We start from the raw sequence: 25,289 nt of genomic DNA on the forward strand, positions 1-25,289 counted from the left end.
TTAAGTTTTTTTAAAATATATTTTGATTTCAAGAGAGAGAGAAATATCTATGATGATAGAGAATCATTGATCAGCTGCCTCCTGCACACCCCCCACTGGGGATCAAGTCCACAACCTGGGCATGTGCCCTGACCGGGAATCAAACTGTGACCTCCTGGTTCATAGGTCGACGCTCAACCACTGAACTGCACCAGCTGGGCTGTCTTTTTGCTTTATAATATCAGCAACACTAAAATCAGGAGAGCTTTAATTTTTATTTTGAATCTGAATCAACTGAAAAATCAAATCTGCTTCTCACCCCTTGCTTCTTTATGCCCAAGTGGCTGGCCGCTGTGGGGACCATTTGTTCTCTCCATGTCCCTATTTCCTTCATCGCTGCTGCACAACAGCTAGGCCATCAGCAATATCAGGAGATAGAGAGGCAAAAGGAGATTGTCTATCTGCGTAGTGTATGCTTCTAGGAGGGACACTGTGCTGATGGACCCCAAAATCCAAGCATAACTGTGGTTTATGTCCACTTCACTGTCAAAGATTAAGATGAGCGCTACAGAAATGATCTGGGCAAATATAGATGTCATGGTCCCCTCGAAAGTCTTTTTGGTTCCGGGCCAGTGGATTTCCCCCATGGTGCTGCCAAAGATGGAGGCCACAGTGTCACCCACACCCACAGCCAGGACGCCGGCATAGGGGACCAGGGCTCTCGCTCCTCCCAGGCTACCCTTCTGTGTACAGGGCCTGGGGACCAGCCAAATGGGAAGAGACATGCCCAGGAGCAGGTAGATGTGTGTCAGGATGAGCGGTCCGCTGTCCCGTTCATCCAGGAAGAGGGAGAGGAGGCTGCGCAGAGTGTGGCCCAGGGGCCGGATGCGGAAATAGCGCACATACTCTAGAAAGATGAAGACTGCCAGACACACAGTGGCGGCCACGTGGAGCAGTGGTCGGTCAAAGATGATACCTGGGACGTAGGTGGCTACCACAATGAAGTGGAAGTATTTCCGGGTAATGGTGGAGGCCTGGTGCTTCTTGGATTCGGAAGATGACCGCTTGGCATTCTGGCACACGACCACCAGGCAGGCCAAGGTGGCCAGCAGAGACCAGTAGGCTAGGAGGTAGAGGCGGGTTTCCGTCTGGAAGAGGAATTCAAAAAGCCAGAACAGGGGGTTCCTCCGGATGAGCCGATAGAGCCAGGGCAGGGCCACGCCGAGGCCCAGCACACAGGTCATCAGGTGGAAGAAGATGGAGGAGGCCCAGGTCCCCGAGTCCATGAAGACAAAGAGGGCGCTGAAGATGATGCCCATGAGGACCATCCCCGTCACTGCCACCAGCAGGAGGAAGTCCACCGGGTCGCCCTGGCTTTCCACCAGGGTCAGGGAGCGCTTGATGAGCTGGTTGAGCAGGAAGCTGATGCCCCCCAACACCAGCAGCGCCTCCCCCGGGGTGAAGCAGCGGGGGAGCAGGTACAGCAGGATCATGTTGAGGTAGACGAAGATCAACAGGACCTCCAGGACCTCGATGACCTCGCCCACCCGCAGCGAGTGCTTCATGATATACGTGATGACGCAGCCGGCCAAGCCCGCGACGACGCACGTGTTGGTGGGCACCGGGCGAGTGATGCCCAGGGCCAGCACCGACGAGAAGAGGGCCACGGCCATGCCGGTGGCCGCCACCACGATGCCAAAGCGCTCGAAGTAGGGGTTCCCGGCGGCCTGGCAGCGTTCCTTCATGACCAGTCCGAGCAAAGGCATGACCATCGCCGCGGGCAGCAGGCCGCTGTTGGCGGACATTCGGAACTGGAAGACGGCGCTCCCCTGCTGGAGCAGCCGGTCCCACTTGTACTGGACGTAGAAGGCCTGCACGGCGAGGGCCACGGCGCACCACGAGTACCGGTCCATCACCGCCGCGTGAATGCTCAGCACCACGGCGAACACCACCGCCGCCTCGGCCAGCACCGACCCGCTCAGAGGCGCTCCCGGCCCCGGGGCCCGCGGGGCGCGCTGTCGGGTCATGTCTCTAGACCGGGGACCCGGACACACCGGGGTGACTAGCGACGCCTTGGACTTTGAGCCCCTCAAGCCCTGCCAGGCGGAGAGCCGCAGCTTCACGCGGCCGGCACCTTCTCTCTTCGTTCTCCAGCCGCGAGGGCGCAAGCTCCACTGTCGGGCGCCCGCTGACGCCTGGGGGCTGGTGCCCGGTCCCCCGCCACCATCGCCCACCTACTGCGCAGAAGCTGCCACTCCGCTGCCTTCATCACAGCCTCCCGTGCCTTGGCCGCGCGATCTTAACCTCCCTCGGAGTCGCCATCTTGGCTCCGCCCCGCCGTCACGTGACGCAAAGCCCCGTCCACGCGCCCGTTGGGAGGCGAGCGGTCACGTGGGCACGGCGCTTGGGGGCGGGGCGGACGCGCGCGCGGGCGCGCGAAGATGGCGGCTGCCGCCGGCGAGCTGTGTGTGAGGTACGGAGCGGGCCGATTCGGCCGGGGCGGCTATGAGGCGTGGGCTCGAGGCCGAGTGGAAACGGGGCGGGCGTAGGGAGCGGGATGTGGCGGCGCTAGCGGGGCGAAGCCCGGCCAGGTGAGCGGGCGCCGAGGCGGGAGGCGGTCACGTCCAAACGGTCCCCGCGCGCGGGGACCTGAGGCGACTTCTCCGAGGAGGGGCCGGTGCCTCAGCCCTCCCCTCGGCGCCGGCCCCCGGGCTCCTCTCCCACCCCTCTCCCTTCCTTCCCTCTCCCCAAGGGCGCGTCCCTCGGCCCCCTCTACCTCCCCGCCGCGCTTCCTCGTCCGGCGTGACGCTCCTCCGAGGCGCGACGGGGCGCTTCGCGGTCGCCCGGGGCAGCCCCCGTTCGCGACCCTGGCGACGCTCCCCGGTTCCCCGGTGCCTCGCGTGGCGCCGCGCCACCCCTGCCGTTACCGCCGTCTCTCCCCGCGCAGCCTTCCATTCATCCGTCCGGTCACGTTCTCCGGCGGCGGTCCCGTCGGCCGACCAGCCCAGCTCCCCCACGAGGTGCCAGGCACCGCGCTGGGCTCTGGGTCGGGAAGATGGAACCGGGAAAAGAAACCGTTCTTGCGGGAGGCGCGTTCCGTGCGCTCCGAGCCCCCGCCGCTCCGGGAGGCGCTGCTGACTGACCGCTGACTCACATCCCGCTCTGGACCGGCCCGTGGGGAACGTGGGGGCTCCCGCCCGGTCCCCGCGGTGCAGCGTGCAGGCCTCCGTGCGCCCGCCCGCCCGCCCTGGCCAGCGCTGTCCCTGCCTTCCTCTTGCCCGCGGTGTCCTTAACCCCCAGGAGCGCAGGCGCCAGGCTCTCGGTACCTGTGGTCCGTCTTGCGGACCGACCATCCCCTCTGACCCGCCTCCCGCACCGGCCGGCCCCGGGCCTGCTGGGGCCGTGCGGACCGTGGGCTCTGCCCTCCTCCGCTGCTTCCCGCCCGCTCTTAGCCACCGGCAGCGTCGTGGTCACTGCGGCGCTCGGGAGCCGTTGAGCTCCTGCAGGGCGAGGCGCGCTCTGGAATGGGAGAGCCGCGTGGGTCTGCGTGGACAATGCTTTGGTCGTCCCGGCAGCCCTGCTGGACTCGTACCCGAAGGCGGAAGGAATGACCCACGGGCTGGAGACGCCGCTCTGCTGGCGGCCGGCTCAGGAGACCGTCCTTCCAGCTTGTGCGCGCGGGCCGGGCCGTGGCGGCGGCGGGCTACCCTGCAGCACCGGTCTGCGTGCCAGGCTGCGGATCGCATCGCCACCAAAACCCTTTACTCTCCCGCCCCGGCGCCTGCGGACGGCCAGCTGGTGTCTCCCCGGGTGTGAGTCCTCTGGACAGCCCCGCGGTGGCCTGAGCGCCGGAAGCCAGTGCCTGGCCATGTGGGTGGCCGGAGTCGGACAGGGGACACTCCCAGAGCAGCCCGGCTCCGGGAAGCTCGGTCGGGGTTTGGCAGAAATTCCCTTTGAATATTGGCGGTTTTGGGTATCTCCCGTGTTCTTCAGTTAATGTGTTTATAGACGACGGAATGTGCTAAAAAAGATAGTGGTGTGAAAGCTTTCTGCCTAAATCAAGCAAAAGAGATGAACCTCCTCTGTGGAGTCGGAGTTTCCGTGGGCAGGGACCACTTTCTTGTTTGTTGTTAATGCTCACCTGAGGATATTTTTCCCTTTTTTTTTTTTTTTTTTTAGAGAGTGGAAGGGAAGGGGGCGAGGACAAACATTGCTTGGTTGCCCCCTGCATGCGCCCCGACCTGCACGCCAGGTACATGCCCTTGACCAGGAATCGAACTCTGGACCCTTTGGTGCCCCGACAATGCTCTAACCACTGAGAAAGGCAGGCCAGGCAAGCAGTGACCACTTTTGTTTATTGTCTTCATGTGGAAATAACTTTCTCAAAAGAGCTCCTCAGCCCTGGCCGGTTTGGCTCAGTGGATAGAGCGTCGGCCTGCGGACTGAAGGGTCCTGGGTTTGATTCCGGTCAAGGGCATGTACCTGGGTTGCGGGCACATCCCCGGTGAGGGGTGTGCAGGAGGCAGCTGATCGATGTTTCTCTCTCATCGATGTTTCTAACTCTCTATCCCTCTCCCTTCCTCGCTGTAAAAAGTCAATAAAATATATTTATTAAAAAAGAGCTCCCCAGTGGGTGGGCTGTGTCTCAGCTTTCCACCTAAAGGCGCAGCTGTAGAGATTATTATTCCTAACCCCCCAGCAGCGTTCACCCAGTTTTCCAGGGACCGGGACCTCTCTCAGGAAGAGAATGTCCCGTTTCCGTGGGCTCCGGCTCATTTCGGAATGGAGTTCCGTGGTGTCTGCTAGAACATTGGCCTGGAAGTCAATAAAATTTTAACTTTACCCTTCAGGCAAGTTATTTGATTTCGGTTCCTTAGTTTCTCCTACAAATACTTAGCTCAAATATATTTCTGTAAATAAATATGACATGATAGCACATATTGTATTTATGAAAATATATATGGAAGATGCTTCCCTGAGTCTTTGGCTTGGACGTCACAGTTCCAGCCATGTCTTGTGTCCTGAGAGTCACCCTGCTTAAACCTTCAAGTCCCTATTTGAGGTGAAGTCTTTCACTAGGCGTTGGCTCAGTTCCCAGTGATCTTTCTCTCCTCTGACTCTTTTTGTCTTAGAAGATTATATTCCTTTGGAGTGTTTGTTAGGATTTAGCTCTTCATTACTTGCTGATAGTGTAATGTGTGCCTAACATCCTTTGTCAATCCCAGTACGAAGTGTATGAGCATCATGAAGTTCTAGATTTATTCCCATTATTCCTAGACCAGTAAATGTGTAGGAATTGAGGAGCCAGTAACATTCATTTCCACGAGGATTCCCTTCCTGTTAAACTACCATTTTCTCTTTTATTCTGCCTTCTCTTGGCACTTCAGCAGATACTTGTTTTTTCTAATTTTCCTCTTCCAATTAGATTATAGGTCTAAAAGGGACTTCTCCTCCTTTGATAGTCATTCGTCAGCATGTATTTTTGAGCCTCTCCTGTGTGCCAGCCACTGTATTATGGGTATGGTATGCCACGGTAGAACAGAAAGCTTCACCTCGGTCTTTGCTTGTAGGATGGATTCTTTGGTGCACCTTGAAGCAGTGTAATGTAATGAGTCAACTCTGGAGTTGTGCAAACCTGGGTTCAGGCTCTGGCTCCATTATATATTGGCTTTGTGATGTTAGGCAACTTACTAAACCACTCTTAAACCTTAGTTTTGGATGAAATAATGGGGATAATAACAGTATCTGCCTCATAAGTTGTCCATATTCAATAAGACAAGGGGTTCAGTGCCTGACAATTACAACTGCTTAATAAATGTTGATTCTTGTTATGATCAAATACTAATTTTCTTTAAAAAAAATATTTGTATTGATTTCAGAGAGGAAGGGAGAGGGAGAGATAGAAACATCAATGATGATAGAAAATCATTGATCGGCTGCCTCTTGCATGCCCCTTACTGGGGATTGAGCCTGCAACCAGGACCTGTGTTCTTGCCCGGAATCCAACCTGGGACCCTTCAGTCCACAGGCTGACGCTCTATCCACTGAGCCAAACCAGCTGGGGCTATATTTTAGTTTTTTAATTTTTATTTTGAACATCAAACTTCTACGAATATAATAGGATTACTGTCCAAAATTTTAACAAGTTGTTTTTGTTCATTGAGCTTTTTGCTTTAGAGAATAGATAAAATAGCTGTGAGATAGCTTAGTTCAGTCTGCTTTCTGTCCTTTTTCAGGAGCAGCAGAGAACTGTGGACAATTCTTCTTGGAAGGTCAGCTCTGAGAGAACTGGTAAGTGGTGGTGTTCTTGAGTGGATTCTATGGATCTTTGTGCAGTTTATATTGTTTTTTTTAAAAAAAATGCCTTCTCTTTGAAGTAGGAAGTAAACACCTTTTTGAAATTCTAAAACTTTATATATATTTTTTTCTGCTGGAACGTAGTGTGTCTTATAGTCTCGCTGCTGAAAGTTTTCTAAATCTGTACCTTTCTTTGTTCCTTAGTGGTTCCTTTTCTGAAAAGATAACAGTGCTGCTTGATTGGCTGCTCAGGGTCAGGGTATAAATACTGTCCTGCTACCTCAGGCTAAAAAGATTCTCAGGCTTTTTCTGCCGAAACCGGTTTGGCTCAGTGGATAGAGCATCGGCTTGCGGACCGAAGGGTCCCAGGTTCGATTCCGGTCAAGGGCATGTACCTGGGTTGCGGGCACATCCCCAGTAGGAGATGTGCAGGAGGCAGCTGATCGATGTTTCTCTCTCATCGATGTTTCTAACTCTCTATTTCTCTCCCTTCCTCTCTGTAAAAAATCAATAAAATATATTTAAAAAAAAAAAAAGATTCTCAGGCTTTTTCTGTCTCATACTTTACTTGCCTTTTCTCCCTTTTCCATTTAGATAGCTCCTTAGGTCAGAGAGGCTGTGGTTTCTAGGACATTTTCAAGTATATAATCAATAAAGGACAGTTCTTCATATTGATCCTCTAGTGTTCTGGCCCTGTGATGGTAAACTGTTAAGACGACATTCAATTATTACTATTGTTGTTTTTATTGTAATTAATAAAAGGAACGATAACACCTTTTTTAGAGCCTTAACATTTTTTGATATGCCTTCATCTCATAATTCCACTTCTAGGACTGCATCATTTTTTTTGTTGTTGTTATCCTCACCTGAGGATATTTTTTCCATTGCTTTCCAGAGAGAGTGGAAGGGAAGGAGGGAGAGGGGAGAAAGACACAGAGAGAAACACTCATGTGAGAGAAACATATCGACTGGTTGCCTCCTGCACACACTCCAACTAGGGGCAGGGAGCAAACCTGCAACCCAGGTGCGTGCCCTTGACGGAATCGAACCCACGGCCCTTTGGTGCATAGTCTGATGCTCCAACCACTGGGCACGCTGGCTAGGGCAAGGATTATCTTTTAAAAGAAAAAAATCCTGAAAAGGTTTTGTGCACAGAGCTCTTAACCAGAGCATTATTTATATTAATAAGGAATTACAGTCAGCTTAAGTGTATCTAACATTAGAAGAATGGTAAATAAATTATGATCTAGCCACTTAATAAAATATGCAATCACTTAAGAACGTTTATCAAGATTTTCATAATAAGGTGAAATCATTTATGTTAGAATGTTAAGCAAAGAAAAGGCTATAAAATTCTCTATTCAAAATGATTTCAACTGTGGGGAAGAACACTTTTTTTTTATTTTCAAAATAAATTTTTAATGTGTTTTTATTGATTTCAGAGAGAGGAAGGGAGAGGGAGAGAGAGAGACAGAAACACTTGATGAGAGAGAATCATCAATCGGCTGCTTTCTGCACACTCCCTACTGGGGATAGAACCTGCAACCCAGGCTTGTGCCCTGAATGGGAATCCAACCGTGACCGCCTGGTTCATAGGTCGGTGCTCAACCACTGAGCCACTCCAGCTGGGCAAGAACGCATATTAAAAAGACTGAAAGGAATATGTAATCATCACTGTGATCCTGAAGTCTGATTAAAATTGCATTTGTATTATTTCCTTGTTCTTTTCCAGAATCAGATTGAGGCAGAACTGAATAAACATTGGCAGCGGCTATTAGAAGGACTTTCATACTATAAACCTCCCAGGTATGGCTATCATAAGCATCTGCTTAGAGTAATTCCCCTGAAGAAGCTGGTATAGGTGAAACCATTTTCATGAATGGTATTGCTGGGTTGGGTAGATCAGAGAGAATACAGTTTGGTTACCAGTAGAAACCAAATTGTCTCTTTAAAGGAAACCAGTGGAAACCTGTCTTTATAAAGGAAGGGAAATTCCTTTTAAAAATGCAGTATTGTTGAATCCAGTTATATAACTAGTGTCTGGGGATGAGGATTTATTAAATTTTCAATTAAGTATTCAAATATATATTTTGGTCCGAATTGTGTGAGGCACTGTCAGCACCATATGCTGGAATATAGCAGCGAACAATTTTTATTTTGGAGGTGAATGTAAGTTGTTTTTTGTTTTTTTACTGGGAAGTGGAAAAATAAAATAAAGTAGTTAAAACAGAAGAAAAGACTATACCTGTAGGAAGGACTAGACTCTTTCACCTTAATTCCTAGTCCAGATCTCACTGTGTTATGCATTGTAGTTCCCAAGCCACTTCCCTTCTGCTTCTGAACATCTGTTGATTTTATTCCATCTTCACTTTCCACCTTCATTCTCTTAGGTTAGTGAAGAACTTTTTTTTGTTGTTCATCTGTTAATCCTTCCCCCATAATTATTTTGAAGTAACTCTCACAGACATCATTACAGTTATTTTATCTGTAAATACTTTACTATGTATCTAAAGTATATGAACTTAAAAAAAGATAATCACTATATTATCACATTTAGGTACTTTTATTATTGTTTCCATTTTACAGATGGGGAAACTGAGGCACAAAGAGGTTAAGTAACTTGCCCAAGGTCACACAGCTAGTAAGTGGTAGAACCAGGATTCAAACCTGGCAGTCTTACTCCAGTGTCTGTGTTCTTAACCATCATTCTATGTTGCCTCTTTCAGAACTTATTGTTTAACTTTATACTAGCCTTTGTGTTGTGGATTTTCTGTGAAATGTGAGAGTCTCTATAAAAATCCAACAACAACATGCTTTAGTTCACAGACTAGATATTTAGGGCATTAGTTTCTTTTTTTTTTTTTAAAGACAAAAGTTCCCTTTCTGGTAGCATGGGAGTTGAAGTTTAACAGAATTTTTTTTTTTTTTTAACTGTTGGCTTTATTTGAATTTAACACCCCGAAATTTTTTCTTTAATGTCTTCTTTCTGTTGTAGGATCAATGCAGGGTACCACATTTCATTCACCTGTCATGTCTTCTAAGCAATTAGTTTGACGTATCTCAGTCTTTTTTTGATTTTCATGACCTGAATAGTTTGGAGGAGGACTGATCAAATATTTTATAAAATGCCCTCAATTTGGATTTGTTTGATGTTTTTCCTATTATTAGATTGGGTTGTGGGTTTTGGAGAAGAATTCAGAAGGGTAAAGTACCATTCTTACCACATCATAATAGAGGATACGTATTGAAAGAGTTATCCATGTGAAATCACTGGTGATGTTAACTTTGCTCCCTTGGCTAAGGTAGCATTTGCCAAGTTTCTCCTCTGTAAAGTCACTTTTTTCTCTCTCCGTCCTCTATTTTTTAGAAGCGAGTCACTAAATATAGCCACTCTCAAGGTAGGGGTATAGTGGAATTAAACTTCACCTTCTAAAGGGAGTAGTACCTATGTATATTATTTGGACTTTTCCCCCTATTTACTTATTTGTCTATTTGTCTGTTTATTCATTTATATCACTAGGAACTCGTGATATATTTAGTTTATACTTGTTTATACCTGTTCCAGCTTTGGCCAATGGAAGTTTTTTTAGGTTGGCCTCTGTGACCTTTTGACATGTGCCCTCCTTTTGAAAAAAAAAATATATTTTATTGATTTTTGTTACAGAGAGGAGGGGAGAGGGATAGAGAATTAGAATCATCGATGAGAGAGAAACACTGATCAGCTGCCTCCTACACACCCCCTACTGGGGATATGCCCGCAACCAAGGTACATGCCCTTGACCGAAATCGAACCTGGGACCCTTTAGTCCGCAGGCTGACGCTCTGTCCACTGAGCCAAACCAGTTAGGGCTGTGCCCTCCTTTTGTTTCCTGAGTATTTTCTTTGCTTTCTGGCATTACAAGATGCTCCAGGTTCACCTAGTATTTTCTCCACCCCAGCTCTAGATCAACCATTTCACCAAGGATTCCTGGCACCTTTTATTAGAGAATGGTATTGGAAACCAAGATCTGGATGCTGGGTGTGCCTGCTGCTGCAATGGGCATGGGGTGGGGTGTCATAGCTTCTAGGCCTTCTCAGTGGACAGAGCTAGGTAATATATGTATATATACTAACACCGGCTCTTAAATTTCACCTCAACTTTTTATTAGCTGTGGGATTTTTGGTAAGTTTTTTTCTGAGTGTTGGTAATTCCATTTGTAAAATGGGGATAGTAATATTTACCTTTCAGAGTAGTTGTAAGGATAAAAAATAATTAATGTAACTCTCATTTATAAATAATATTGTTATAGCTATCATTTGTAACAGACCTAAACTATATTTATTACCTAGGCATAAATAGTTCTGTGTTATAAAGTCTGTAGCTATGAACTTGTGTGTGTGTGTGTATTTTGTAGTCACCTAAAGGGCAAAAATAGGTCTGTAGTAAAAATATCTTGAAGTATTTTTATTTTAACTCCCAGAGGGTTACTGAGAATGAGGAAATGATTCATTGTTCTTTTCATAGTCCAAATTCAGCTGAAAAAGTGAAAGCTAAAAAAGATGTACCTTCACCACTGAAGGAACTGGGTTTACGAATCAGCAAGTTTTTGGTGAGTAAAAGTTAGCATTGGCTCAATTTATTACCTGGGGTATGGATGTGCATGGTTTTATTGTTAGTGATTATTAGTGGAAATTCAGTTTACTTCAGTTTTGGAGATTAAATTGAATACTGTGTTTTAAAAATATTTAGATTGCAACTCTTCTGACATTGAGCCACAAATACAGTTGCCTGGCCCATATACTATATATCATAGTGTTTTCTTCAGCATACACGTGATGTTCTTTAAATTGACTAGACCCGTGGTCGGCAAACTGCGGCTCGCGAGCCACATGCGGCTCTTTGGCCCCTTGAATGTGGCTCTTCCTAAGCCGTAGGAGTACCCTAATTAAGTTAATAACAATGTACCTACCTATATAGTTTAAGTTTAAAAAATTTGGCTCTCAAAAGAAATTTCAATTGTTGTACTGTTGATATTTGGCTCTGTTGACTAATGAGTTTGCCGACCACTGGACTAGACTGTATTTAAATATGTAGCTGTTTCCTTTTAATTTTAGAAACCCAGAGAATGTCTGCTGCTGTATTAATGTGCTTGATGAATGAGTGCAGCTGTTTCTGGCATGTACATTTGTCACATAAATTACGTGCCTGTGACTTGATCCTTTTTTCTCCTATTTCAGTTAAAATTGTTATGTTGTATGAAATCTTTAAAAGGATTTTTGTTTATTCAAGTTCTGTGTTCATTCCAGAGGACAAATCTTTAGAATGCTTTGCATCCGATACATGATTTCTGAGCTGAGGTGACTGTTCCCCACTTATGACCTCTGTGTTTCAGGGTCTTGACGAAGAACAGAGTGTACAGTTACTCCAGTGTTACCTTCAAGAGGATTACAGAGGTACTCGGGACTTACTAAAGGTTTGTGGTTATGTTCAGCTCCATTCTCTTGCCTTTATCCTTTTCCTTGTTAGTTTTAGATAATTTAAGGTTTTGGTACCAGTTCCTTGCAACAGAGGTAGGTAATCAAATAAAGCCACTTTCAGGAAAGACTGTTTAAAGACCTAAAAAAACAGATGCTTAAGCTGAGGTCGGTGCTCAGACTTGAAGGTGGGGAGAGGTCAAATACTGACATGTTCATCAGAGTCTCAGGATATCAGAGCTGAAATGGACCTAGAACAACATTTAGCCTGTCCGGTTTCTCATCCTATATAAGAAAAAGCTAATATGCCAATTGTCCCCTCCACCCAGAGTTTGACCAGGGGGCGGGGCCGGCCAGCCAACCTTCCATGGCCTCTCCCCTCAGCTGGCCTGCCCGAACAGCCCCGATGGGGGTGGGCTAGACTCCGCCTGTGCACGAATTTGTGCACCGGGCCTCTAGTTATATATATGAGGAAACTAAAGCCAGAGGAGGGGGGCAGGGATTTGAGCACAGACTTGAATATATAGTTGGGTAAAATGCAGAAATGAATGGGCAATTATAATATTGAAGGGTGAGGTGAACATGTTTACTTTTTTTGTGTGTGAATTTAGTATTGCTAATAAGGTGGCTTCCTGGCTTTTCTTTTTTCCTCCAGGTGGTACTGCAAGATGAGAGGCAGAGCCAGGCCTTAATCCTGAAGGTCAGTAGTAGTCACCATTTCCGTTCTTCTATGTAAAATTGGGTACCAGTTCCTTGATCTTGTTTTCCTGAGCATTGCTGACTTTTAACTCTTGTTGGGTAAGCATTGAGGTCCTAATGAGGAAGCTTATTACTTGTTTTGTGAAACAAGAGGTTTTTAATCCACTGGAACCAGCCGAGCTCTTTTTCCAAAGGAGATTCTTCAGTCATTGGGGGTGAGAACTGGTTAATGGATATTTTTTCTCTAGATCTAAATGCAACAGGATTAATTTGTATTTCTTTAACTCCCCCTTCCTCCCAAAGCAACCTTCTCACCCAGGATCTGATTTTAAAATGGAATTTTATCATGATTTCTGAAGTAGTTTCCTATTTGGTATTTAGTGAGAACTAAGTACATTAGTTAAAAGGAATTGGGACATACATCAGTGGTGTTTTTATATTTGCTTTCATATATTTGGCTGTCAGTTTATAGTATTGTGTATTACTTGAATACTCTAACTGCTAGAAAAATTTGTTTATATTATTAAGTAATTGCTTTTATCTTGCATGACTTTACCTGTATCCCATTCATGAAGGTCTTTTGCTTTCTTTTTGGCCTAATACTGTTTCCATTTCTGTGATTGGTTTTATTTTATTTTTAAAAAATATGTTTTTATTGATTTTAGAGAGAATAAGGGAGAGGGAGAGAGAGAGGGAGAAAATCAATGAGAAAGAAAGATTGATTGGCTGCCTCCTGTATGCCCCCTACTTGGGGATCGAGTCTGCAACCTGGCCATGTACCCTGACCAGGAATAGAACTGGCGACCTCTTGGTGCATGGAATGACATTCAACTAACTGAGCCACACTGGCCAGGGCTGTGATTGATTATATAGGGCTGTGATTGATTATAAATTGAACTTTTCAGTGCACATCTTTAAGTGATCTCTTTATCAGTAAATTTACAATTGAGTATCCCGTGCAATTGTGAGTAACTGATTTTGAATATTTTTCCCAGATTGCAGATTATTATTATGAAGAAAGAATGTGTATTCTTCGTTGTGTCTTACACCTTCTCACTTATTTCCAAGATGAAAGACATCCCTATAGGGTAAGCCCATTTTGTCTTCTTGGTTCTCTTTACCCTGTAAAATTCAACTCTTTTAAATAATTTTATATTATTCACACTCATATTTATTTGAATACATAACTTTTACTTTAGGTATAAGTTACCCTGTTTTGGATTTTTTTTTAAAGGTTGAATATGCAGACTGTGTTGATAAATTGGAGAAGGAGCTGGTTACAAAATACAGACAGCAGTTTGAAGAGCTTTATAGAACTGAAGCACCAACGTGGGAGACACATGGAAGCCTCATGGTATGTGTTTACTGGACCCTCTTATAACTCTTAGGAGAATTGTGTACTCTTTCTCATAGACTCCAAGTTCAATTATTTATTCATTTGTTAACTTAAAACCTAAGTTATCAGTCTTCCGAAAAATTTAAATATGTCATATGGATAAAACATTTACTTTCTCTCTTACCTAAAATATTCTCTTAATGATTAATGGAACTCTAAACTTAAGATTTGCCTTCTTTATTATCATTATTTAGTGTGTGACACTAGTCTGATTATTTTATCCTAGATCTAAAGCCAATCTGCATTTATAGATTACTAATGTTATTGTTATAACCTTTTGTTTTGACAATGATATGTGTTTATTAAAACAATTCAACCAAAACACAATAGATATTTTAAATATTTAATAGAAGAAAAGGGCCCATTTACAATAACAACAAAAGCATAAATTTCTCAAGGAAAAAACATAGTATATATAGGGTTCAATACCATCCATGGTTTCAGGCATCCACTGAGGGTCTTGGAATGTATCCCCCACGGGTAAGGGGGACTACTATACATGTATTACCTAGTAAAAATAACTTTGCAAATTTAAATATGTTTGTAAATCTGACTTTATTTCTCTCCCATTTTTTTCTTCATTGGTTGTGCAGACTGAGCGTCAGGTGTCTCGCTGGTTTGTCCAGTGCCTTCGGGAACAGTCCATGCTGCTAGAAATTATCTTCCTTTATTATGCATACTTTGAGATGGCACCTAGTGACCTATTGGTATTAACCAAGCTGTTTAAAGAGCAAGGATTTGGTAGTAGGCAGACCAACAGGCACCTGGTGGATGAGACCATGGATCCTTTTGTGGATCGGATTGGGTAAGTCTGAATTAATGGAGGTCATAGAACTTGTACAGTGTTTCATTGATATTATAGTGATTCTGTGAATGGGCGAGGAGAGGAGTACTTTTCACTTAATGGGTGGGGAAATAGCTGGGTGCTACCATGTTCCAGGTCAGATAGGGAGTAAAGACTGGGATTGAGAGGACATGGTCTCTCAAAGGAAGTATGGCATTCTATTAGTTTACTTACTGTCTTCACCGAAGAGGTTCATCCATTCAACAAAATATTTGTTGAGCACCTATTGCAGGCCAGACATTGTGCAAACGCTGAGACCATGAAAAATAAGGCAGATTTGTTTCCTGCCTCTTTGAGATCCGTTTATGGACTTTGAATTTTATGGCAATGGATATATTTACATTTAGAGGTCTGTTCCCTCTGTGGACAAAGATACACATTTGAGCAGTCAGAGAGTTTATCAAGGTCAGATGTAATTGGTGGCTGTAGAAACCTCCAGGACTTGATCTATGCTTTGGTAGGCATAAGCCATGTATGACTGTTGAGCATTTTTTTTTTATTTATTTATTTTTTAATATTTTTATTGATTTTTTACAGAGAGGAAGGGAGAGAGATAGAGAGTCAGAAACATCGATGAGAGAGAAACATTGATCAGCCGCCTCCTGCACATCCCCCACTGGGAATGTGCCTGCAACCCAGGTACATGCCCTTGACCGGAATCGAACCTGGGACCTTTCAGTCCGCAGGCCGACGCTCTATCCACTGAGCCAAACCGGTTTCGGCTGACTGTTGAGCATTTAAAATGTGGCTGGTCAAATTGGGATATGTTGGAAGTATAAAATACATACTGGATTTATAAGATTTAGTGTGAGAAAGAATGTAACATAACTCAATCATAATTTCTTTGATATTGAAGTGTCTTAAGATCTCACCTATTTTCCAACGAGGTTAGAGTAGCATTCCTGACACCATGATACTGTTTTCCTTTCTAGCTACTTTAGTGCCCTTATCCTGGTGGAAGGCATGGATATTGAGTCATTGCTCAAGTGTGCTTTGGATGACAGAAGAGAGCTGCACCAGTTTGCCCAGGATGGGCTTATTTGCCAGGTAACTGAGCAGCCTCTGGCCTTTGTTCAGACCTTTCATAGTAGTATGTTTTTGACCACTCAACTATACTCTTACATAAAATTTTTCTTACTGTGGAATTTGAGGTTCTGCATTGTTAAGTTGATTGGATTTGTCAATTATTTGCACAGAGGTGATAGTGGAATCTGTGAGGGTGAGTAGAGTCACTCAGGGAGAGGATATAAGGACAAAAGACACCCAAGGATAGAACCTTTGGGAGGTGGTCTGTATATATTAGTGATGGTGAACCTTTTGAGCTCGGGGTGTCAGCATTTTGAAAAACCCTAACTTAACTCTGGTGCCGTGTCACATATAGAAATTTTTTGATATTTGCAACCATAGTAAAACAAAGATTTACATTTTTGATATTTATTTTATATATTTAAATGCCATTTAACAAAGAAAAATCAACCAAAAAAATGAGTTTGCGTGTCACCTCTGACACGTGTGTCATAGGTTCGCCATCACTGGTATATATGGAGCCTGTGCAAGAAGAGGAAAGGGGAAGAACTTTTGAGATGGGATGGTTAGAAAGATAGAAAATGAGGAGAAAGCAGAGAAAGTTCAAGAAGGATCGGGAAATTTGGAGAGTCTCTATTTGAGCATGTATTTTATAATCTTAGGTTAAGACTGCTAAAAATCAGAAGGAAAAAAAAGTATGGGTAAAGGGGAGAGTACTTGAGGGGTCTGTTAGTGAGGTGGCTGGGGGTTTGGGAAGAGTAAAATACCAGAATGAGACAGGGCCCTCTGTGGATGAATAGAAGACTTTAATTATGCGTAATGAAAGATCTTGTGGAAGGGTCCTGATTCTTTCTGTTTATTGACACAGATGTTTTCCTTTTTCATTAGGATATGGACCGTTTGATGTTGACCTTTGGGGACATTCCACATCATGCCCCGGTGCTTTTGGCCTGGGCTCTCCTTCGCCACACCCTGAATCCAGAAGAGACAAGCAGTGTTGTCCGGAAGATAGGTGGCACAGCCATCCAACTGAATGTATTTCAGTACTTGACCCGACTACTTCGCTCACTGTCTAGTGGGGGAAATGATGTGAGACTCAGGCTATTGGTATTTGAACTTGAGAATGGGCAAAGAGCAGGGCGGAAGCTTATTAGTGAATCATGATAATAATAATTGTAGTAATGATGTAGATAATGATGATATTATTATAACTGACCTTCATAGACACTGTGCTCATCACTTTCTGGTACATTATCTTATTTCATCTTTGTATCACTTTTTTGCACTATGGATTAGCATTCTGGTTTTTTTTTGCGTTAGGAAATTGACATTCAGGGAGAGAAAATTTGCCCACAGGAATAATTGCCACTTAGTGGCGGATATAGTTTGAACCCACTATGTCTGACTTTTTGCCAGTATAGTTTATCTCCCAGACGATAGCTTTGGCCATATTGACAGGAGAAATCTTTTTGGGGTGCTTACTTATTCATTTATAACAGGATGAACTAGAAATTCTCTTGAGTCTTGTGTTGAGGCTTAATTTGTATGGCACTGTTTAGTCAACTTGTTTGGACATGCTAAAATGAAACCTCAGCCAACGGGCCCCACTTGTTGGCACTGTTTGATTTATCTTGGTGACAGTTCAGGCAGCTGCAGAGTTCATATTAGCACATACAAGCTATCCTTTTTGTAGACCAGATGTGATTTTCTTCCCCATGGAAACTTTGATCATTTTGAAAATGATTCTCTTTTGATCTTTTTCTTATAATATTTTTTAGAAATATGTTTTTTATCGATTTTAGAAAGAGGAAGGGAGAGGGATAGAGAGATAGACACATCGATGAGAGAATCATCAGTTGGCTGCCTCCTGCACACCCCCTACTGGGGATTGAGCCCGAAATCCAGGCATATGCCCTGACCGGGAATGGAACTAGCAGCCTCTTGGTTTATGGGTCAATCAATGTTCAACCACTAAGCCACACCGGCTGGGGTCTTGTAATATTTTTGGTTCCTGCTTTATCTTCCTTGTCTTCCTGATCTTGGGACTAAATTAGGAAAATTATGAAGCCTCAGTTTCCCTTCCCATTTTTTCACAGGGACTATATTCATGTGATAGGATTATGCTGAATCTGGGAAAGAGTTGAGTTATTCAGATTATTCACTGACTCCTTTGCCATTACAGTGCACCACCAGCACCGCATGCATGTGTGTCTATGGACTCCTTTCTTTCGTGCTGACCTCGCTGGAGCTACACACACTGGGCAATCAGCAGGTCAGTGTCTGGCTTTTGTGAGGCTGTCTGCACTGCCCAGCTTAGCAATCATATCCCCAAGATGTCACTTTGGAGCTGATAAAACACACACCCATATATCTCAGGTGTATTGCTATTTGTTTTCACTCATTGTATTATATACATGATACATATTAATGATACAGAAATCAGAAGGTGCCGATAAAAAGAAACAAGTGTAATCCTACCAACATTTTATTGGGTTTCCTTCAAAATATTTTCTGCTTACATATGTAAAAACAGAATAATTCTTCTCTAGAAATGGAATCACAATGTATAAACTATTTGGTAATCTCATTTTTTTTTACTCTAGTGCATCTATCCTAAACATCTGTGGGTGCTAATAAATATTCTTTTGCAGTATTTTTTTTTTTTAAAAAGAAACATTTCAAACTTATACTAAAGTAGAAAAAATTGTATAATGAACCGTCCTGATCCCATCACCAGTTTCACAGCTGATATATTCATTTTCGCCCCTGCCCTTCTTGATTATTTTGAAGCAAATTCAGACATCATTTCATTTCATGAATATTTTAGTAAACCTTCACAATCATTATATCTAAAAACAATATATATATCAAATCAGGAATCAAATTTCTAATTATCTTATAAATCTCATAAATTTGTCATAAGTTTGTTTGGAAAAGAATCTAAATAAGCAAGGTCTACACATTATTAGTTGATAAAACTGTCAAATTTCTTTTAGTCTGGAATTGTGTGGTCCGCCATGGTAGCCACAAGCCACATCATTGTCTAGTTCCATTAGTTCTCTAGGGTTTACAAAACGGCACTGCCCTAATTCTGTCTTTCCTCTTGTGTTTAGTGGTTGGGACATTGTTATAAAAAAGAAATTGGTTTCACAGTGTATGCAAATAGTGAATTATTATGTACACCTGAAACTAATGTAATGTATGTCAGTTATACCTCAGCTTAAGATTTTTTTTGCTCTAACTATTTGATACTCTGCTTTTCCTGTATTTCCTTTTTCCCTAGCATTCTCCAAAGGTGGTCAATGAGGGTTTTAAATTTTTACATATCAGTGTGAACTCATGATAAACACATTAGCTTTGTTTTAATTAATCCATTGGAGTTATTATTCTTATGCTCAAATTGGCCCATCTTTGGTCAGTAAAAACTTTTTTAGATTAGCTTCTGGATCTGTTTCACATATTTTAATAGCTCTGTTGCTTTCTGGCCTGACAACTGTTGCAGGATTGTCTTACATGATTCCTGCCCCACACCTGGAATCTGCCATTTCTCCAACGAGTCTTGAAGTAGGTTTTTATGGCGAAGTCATTGTATTCATTTTTAATAACTAGGGACTTGTTATGGAAATTAAAGAAATTAATTAATTTGATGAAAGTGTTTTATCATTGGAGAGAAAAACATTTGATGTTAATTGAAAGAATCAATTTCCAAAGCTCTAGGCAGTGGTTCTCAACCTTCCTAATGCCGCGACCCTTTAATACAGTTTCTCATGTTGTGGTGACCCCCAACCATAAAATTATTTTCGTTGCTACTTCATAACTGTAATTTTGCTACTGTTATGAATCGTAATGTAAATAATCTGATATGTAGAATGTATTTTCATTGTTCGCGACCCACAGGTTGAGAACCGCTGTGAGGCTTAGAACAAGGTTTGCATCTTTTCCAAAATTCTGGTCACATTTGGATTCTTTTATACCCCTGGGGGATTGGTATTAACATACTAGGATTGCAAGATACCTAGTACTTGGATTTTTAAAAAATGTATTTTATTGATTTTTTTTAAGAGAAGGAAGGGGGCCCTAACCGGTTTGGCTCAGTGGATAGAGCGTCGGCCTGCTGACTGAAAGGTCCCAGGTTCGATTCCGGTCAAGGGCGTGTACCTAGGTTGCGTGCACATCCCCAGTAGGGGGTGTGCAGGAGGCAGCTGGTCGATGTTTCTCTCTCATCAATGTTTCTAACTCTCTATCCCTCTCCCTTCCTCTCTGTAAAAAATCAATAAAATATATTAAAAAAAAAAAAAAGGAAGGGGGAGGGAGGGAGAGAGACATTGATTTTTATTCCACTTATGTATTCATTGGTCGATTCTTATATATGCTCTGGCTGGAGACTGAACCTGCAACCTTAGCATATCAGGATGACATTCTAACAAACTGAGTTACCCAGTCAGTGCAAAAAATTTTTTTTGTAGGATTTGATTAGATTCCCAGTGTGTGCCAAACCCTGTGCTAGGTGCTGAGGGTAAATAAATAAATAAATAAATAATCAATCAATCAATCCATCCATCCATCTATCCCTATCCAGTTTCGCTCAGGTTAGAGCATCGACCCTTGGACTGAAGGGTCCTGGGTTTGATCCAGTCAAGGCCACATACGTTGGTTGCAGGCTCCATGTTCGCCCTGGTTGTGGTGCATGCAGGAGGCAACAAATTGATGTGTCTCTGACATCGATGTTTCTCTTCTCTCTCTATCTCTCTCCATCCCTTCCACTCTGCTAAAAATCAATGGGAAAAATATCCTTGGGTGAGGATAAACAAACAAAATTCAAAGGCATTATTCTTGTTCTCTAGAAGTTTAGCTGATCCTAGTTATAGCTCACATTTACAGGGCATTTGAAAATATGCAGTTCACTTCCCTGTACATTCTCATTTAATCCTTACGACAATACTGTGAAGCAGAGAATATTGTCACCATTTTACAGATAAAGAATTTGAAGTTCAGAGAATTTGCCTAACAGCATACAACAGATATTATATATACCCTAGATGGGCCGTAATCTTACGTTTTAAACCCAGAGTTCTTTTTGACATACTAAATGAGGTATTATTGGTGTGTATTTTATATATATATTTAAGTCCTGACCTGAGGATATTTTTCCATTGATTTTAGAATGGAAGAGAGAGGGAAAGACAGAAATATTAATGTGAGAGAAACACATTGATTTAAAAATATATATTTTATTGATTTTTTACAGAGAGGAAGGGAGAGAGATAGAGAGTTAGAAACATCAATGAGAGAGAACATAGATCAGCTGCCTCCTGCACACCCCCTACTGGGGATGTGCCCTCAGCCAATATACATGCCCCTGACTGGAATCAAACCCTGGACCCTTCAGTCCGCAGGCCGACTCTCTATCCACTGATCCAAACTGGTCAGGGTTGAGAGAAACACATGGATTGGTTGCCTCCTGCAGGGGCCCTGACCAGGGTGTAGGCCAGGAGGATCCTGCAATCTAGGTATGTGACCTTGACCGGAATTGAACCTGGGACCCTTCAGTTCACAGGTGACGATCTATCCACTGAGCAAAACTGGCTAGGACTGAAATATGTTTTTGTTGATTTCAGAGAGGGAGAGAGACAGAAACATCAATGATGAGAGAGAATCATTGATTGGCTGCCTCCTGCACATCCCCCACTGGGGATCGAGCCCACAACCCGGGCATGTGCCCTGACCAGGAATCGAACCGTAAACTCCTGGTTCACAGTTGATGTTCAACCACTGAGCCATGCCAGTCGGGCTCATTGGTATTTTTATTTCAACAGAATTTAGTAAAAAAACAAAGATAGACTGGTTCACCTAGGGAAAATAAGCCATTTTCTCTCCCTTTCCCAACAGGATATAATTGACACAGCATGTGAAGTCTTGGCAGACCCTTCTCTTCCAGAATTATTCTGGGGAACAGTAAGTATGCCACTGGGAGTCATGCTATGATACTCTCTGTAACAAAAGAATTGATTAAGCACTTTGTGAAAAGTATTATACTAAGCATTTATGTCCATTTTCTTATTTAATCTTTAAAAAACCTATGAAGTCGATATTATTATCTCCATTTGGCATATGAGGAAAGGTGATGCCCAGGGATGGGAGGTGACTTGTCCAAGGCCAACCAGCTAGACATCCAGGGTCGGGATCGAGTTCTGTCTGACGAGTCCGTAGTCTACACTATTAACCAGTGTGCTATCTGTCCCACCTACTCAGTCTTTTTTCACATTGGGAGTCGCAAGCACCAGTATTGCTGTAACTTTTTTTGGAGAATTATTATGAGTTTATTTGAGTCAAACTGAAGACACGCCAAGGAACAAGATCTCAAATGCTCTCATTGCTGTAATCTTTTTTATTTTATTTTTTTAAAATATATTTTATTGATTTTTTACAGAGAGGAAGGGAGAGAGATAGAGAGTTAGAAACATCGATGAGAGAGAAACATCGATCAGCTGCCTCCTGCACATCTCCTACTGGGGATGTGCCCGCAACCCAGGTACATGCCCCTGACCGGAATCGAACCTGGGACCTTTCAGTCCGCAGGCCGATGCTCTATCCACTGAGCCAAACCGGTTTCGGCTGCTGTAATCGTTTTGAAAGATATTTTATTGATTTTTAGAGAGAGAGAGGGGAAGAGAGAGGGAGAGAGAGAAACATCGATGTGAGCAAAACATCGATTGCCTGAGAGAGAGAGAGACAGAGAGAGAGAGAGACATCAATGTGAGCAAAACATCGATTGCCTGCACATCCCTTACTGGGGGATTGGTCCTGGAACCTGGGCATGTGCCCTGACCAGAACTCAGAGTGTGACCTCCTGGTTCATAGGTCAACACTCAACCTCTGAGCCACACAGGCTAGGTACCAGTACTTAGTCTTAGCATTGGCAACTGCCTCAAGTCTCAAGGTCCAGCTGATGAATAAATTTGTACTTATTTTTTGGCCTGACTAGTCTCCTTGTATATTTTGTTCTTTTTTTCCTGATATGCCATTTAAGTCTTACAGAATCACAGTGTTTCTGGGAGAAATAATACTTACATTGAGGCTCTGTTGCATGTATATGGTGGCTAAATGCTGACAAATAGTTGGGTGTTTTTCACTTTAGTGGAAACATGTCATGCAAAGGTGAACGATGTTGTCTTTCTCTAGAGACGATGGCCGGAAGAGGTCACTGGAGGCAGTAGCCTCTTTTCAGGTCCTAACCGAGTCAATTGTTGGTAGCCTTTTTTAGTAGAAATGTGGAAGTTTTAAATTACTAGAGAGAGAGGGTAATTTGTAGGTAATGTTAAGGTCAGTGATTTCTCCCCTTTCACCATAGGAGCCAACCTCTGGTCTTGGGATCATTCTGGACAGTGTATGTGGAATGTTTCCCCATCTCCTCTCCCCACTCCTACAATTGCTACGGGCCCTCGTATCAGGGAAGTCTACTGCCAAAAAGGTAGGCTGTTCAGTTAGATGCCTAAAGAGAGTGGGAGATGGTTTTTAGGAATCTTTTCTGCTTTCCACATCGAAATCCCATTGCCATGGCAAGAATTAGTCTGAAGTTGAATGAAAATACCTAAGATAGTGCCTCAGTTCTATAAAATTAAATAAAAATGTTTTCATTAAGTACCTTACAGTAGGTACTGTAGGAATAAGACAAAATATAAAGTTCCTTAATATCAATTGGAAGAGAAGAGTAGAACAAGAAATAAATAGCTAATAAAGGCAGGTGATGTCTAGTAAATGTCATTTGAGTAGTACAGACCATACTGCTCTGGTGAGACAGCTATCTGGGGAGGCGGGAGGGGGGAGGGGACCTTGAGTTGAAGATGAAAGAATGGTGAAGATTTGGCAAGGAGTGCAGAGGCAGTTCCAGGAGAGTTATAGTGGGTTTGTAAGAAGTTTGAGAGTCTACACATACACAGTCTGGCTGGAAGAGCAGAAAGGCAGATGTGGAACCCCTCACATGTGCCCCCAGCTAAATGTGTGGCTGTTTGTTTGTTTTTTTCCTGCGTGTTGGCAGGTATATAGTTTCTTGGATAAAATGTCTTTCTACAATGAGCTTTATAAGCATAAGCCCCATGATGTGGTCTCCCATGAAGATGGAACTCTCTGGCGGAGGCAAACACCCAAACTCCTTTACCCACTTGGTAAGATGAAGAGACCTTGGTTTAGTAACCTCTTTCCTTTTTTTTTTTTTAAATTTACTAATTTTTAGAGAGAGAAAGGAGAGGAGGGGAGAGAGAGAGAAATGCACCTTGACTGCAACATGCATTAAAAAATCATGCATAAAAAAATCATAATGCATGTTCATTGTAACAAGGTAAAAAATGCAGAGATACATTTTTAAAAGTTTCTCTCTCTCCAGAACTTCCTCCATTAGAGAATCAATGTTAAGAGTTTACCATGGCCTGACTGGTTTGGCTCAGTGGATAGAGCGTCGGCCTGTGGACTGAAAGGTCCCAGGTTTGATTCCAGTCAAGGGCATGTACCTTGGTTGCGGGCACATACCCAATAGGAGGTGTGCAGGAGGCAGCTGATCGATGTTTCTCTCTCATCGATGCTTTTAACTCTATCTCTCTCCCTTCCTCTCTGTAAAATATCAATAAAAAAATATATTTAAAAAAAAAGTGTTTACCATGTCCTCTTACATGTTTCTGTATACTCACAAATTCATTCTGCAAGCTGATCTTATTACAGATGGATCTGACTTTTTTTTTAGTGACTACATAATTATTTATTTATTTATTTTTATTGCTTAAAGTATTACAAAGGGTATTACATATGTGTCCTTCCCCCCCCCCCCCCCGCCCTTGACAATCCCCTGGCCTCCCCTACACCCCAGTGTCTTATGTCCATTTACATAATTATTCTTGATGTTCCATAACTTTTTATTTTTCTCCTAAAGGACGTTTAGATTGTGTCAGGTTTTTGCCACCAAAAACAATGCTGCATTTGGTACATAAATCTTAATAAACTGGTGCTTTTATTTTTAGTACATAGAATACCTTGGGATTGTTGGATAATGGGGTATACACAATAAAAATTTAAGTCCACCAACATATGAAATGGATAAACAAAATGTGTATCTGTGTGTGTATACATATGTATATGTGTGTATGTACACACACACACACACACACACACACACACACACACTGGAATATTATTCAGCCTTAAAAAGGAAGGGAATTCTGACATATGCTGTAACATGGATGAGCCTAGAAGACATGCAAACTGAATGAGACAGTCACAAAAGGGCAAATATATGATTCAACTCATATGAGATACTTCTAATAGTGAAATTCATTCAGACAGAAAATAGAATGGTGGGTGATGGGTTGAGGGATGGGGGATAGGGAATTATCAGTTAATGGGGACAGTTTCAGTTTTGCAAGGTGAAAAAAGTTCTGGAGATGAATGGTGGTGATGGTTGCACAACAGTGTGAATGTACTTAATGCTACTGGACTATTCACTTCAAATAGTTAAAACGGTAAATTTTATGTTATATATATATTTTACCACAGTTTAAAAAATAATTTAAAAGTTTTGAATACATAGTGCCAAATTGTAAGAAA

General features: G+C 43.1%; 2 protein-coding genes across 4 annotated transcripts in view; one reads left to right on the top strand and one right to left on the bottom strand.

Annotated features, from left to right (window-relative positions):
• Positions 1-236: 236 nt before the first annotated feature.
• Positions 237-2,713, bottom strand: DOLK (dolichol kinase). Its single transcript, XM_059658251.1, has one exon. It carries the CDS (start codon positions 2,004-2,006, stop codon positions 390-392), a length of 1,617 nt encoding a protein of 538 aa, XP_059514234.1. The 5' UTR covers positions 2,007-2,713; the 3' UTR covers positions 237-389.
• NUP188 (nucleoporin 188) overlaps positions 2,357-25,289 on the top strand; it is a 41,534-nt gene continuing 18,601 nt past the window's right edge. Inside the window, exons 1-15 of one of the 3 annotated variants that reach the window (XM_059658241.1) lie at positions 2,357-2,452; positions 6,216-6,270; positions 8,009-8,082; positions 10,781-10,865; positions 11,649-11,729; positions 12,386-12,430; positions 13,425-13,517; positions 13,664-13,783; positions 14,419-14,630; positions 15,602-15,716; positions 16,584-16,784; positions 17,878-17,967; positions 21,585-21,650; positions 23,047-23,166; positions 23,734-23,860. In XM_059658241.1, coding sequence (XP_059514224.1) covers positions 2,421-2,452; positions 6,216-6,270; positions 8,009-8,082; positions 10,781-10,865; positions 11,649-11,729; positions 12,386-12,430; positions 13,425-13,517; positions 13,664-13,783; positions 14,419-14,630; positions 15,602-15,716; positions 16,584-16,784; positions 17,878-17,967; positions 21,585-21,650; positions 23,047-23,166; positions 23,734-23,860 — 1,516 coding nt within the window. In that variant the 5' untranslated portion in view covers positions 2,357-2,420. Of the gene's footprint in view, positions 2,453-6,215; positions 6,271-8,008; positions 8,083-8,862; positions 8,918-10,780; positions 10,866-11,648; positions 11,730-12,385; positions 12,431-13,424; positions 13,518-13,663; positions 13,784-14,418; positions 14,631-15,601; positions 15,717-16,583; positions 16,785-17,877; positions 17,968-21,584; positions 21,651-23,046; positions 23,167-23,733; positions 23,861-25,289 lie in introns of those variants that run through there. The other 2 variants (XM_059658242.1, XM_059658243.1) reach the window with 2 other exon arrangements.

Source organism: Myotis daubentonii, chromosome 11 (genome assembly GCF_963259705.1).
Source record: "Myotis daubentonii chromosome 11, mMyoDau2.1, whole genome shotgun sequence".
In the NCBI taxonomy this organism is placed as follows: Eukaryota; Metazoa; Chordata; class Mammalia; order Chiroptera; family Vespertilionidae; genus Myotis; species Myotis daubentonii.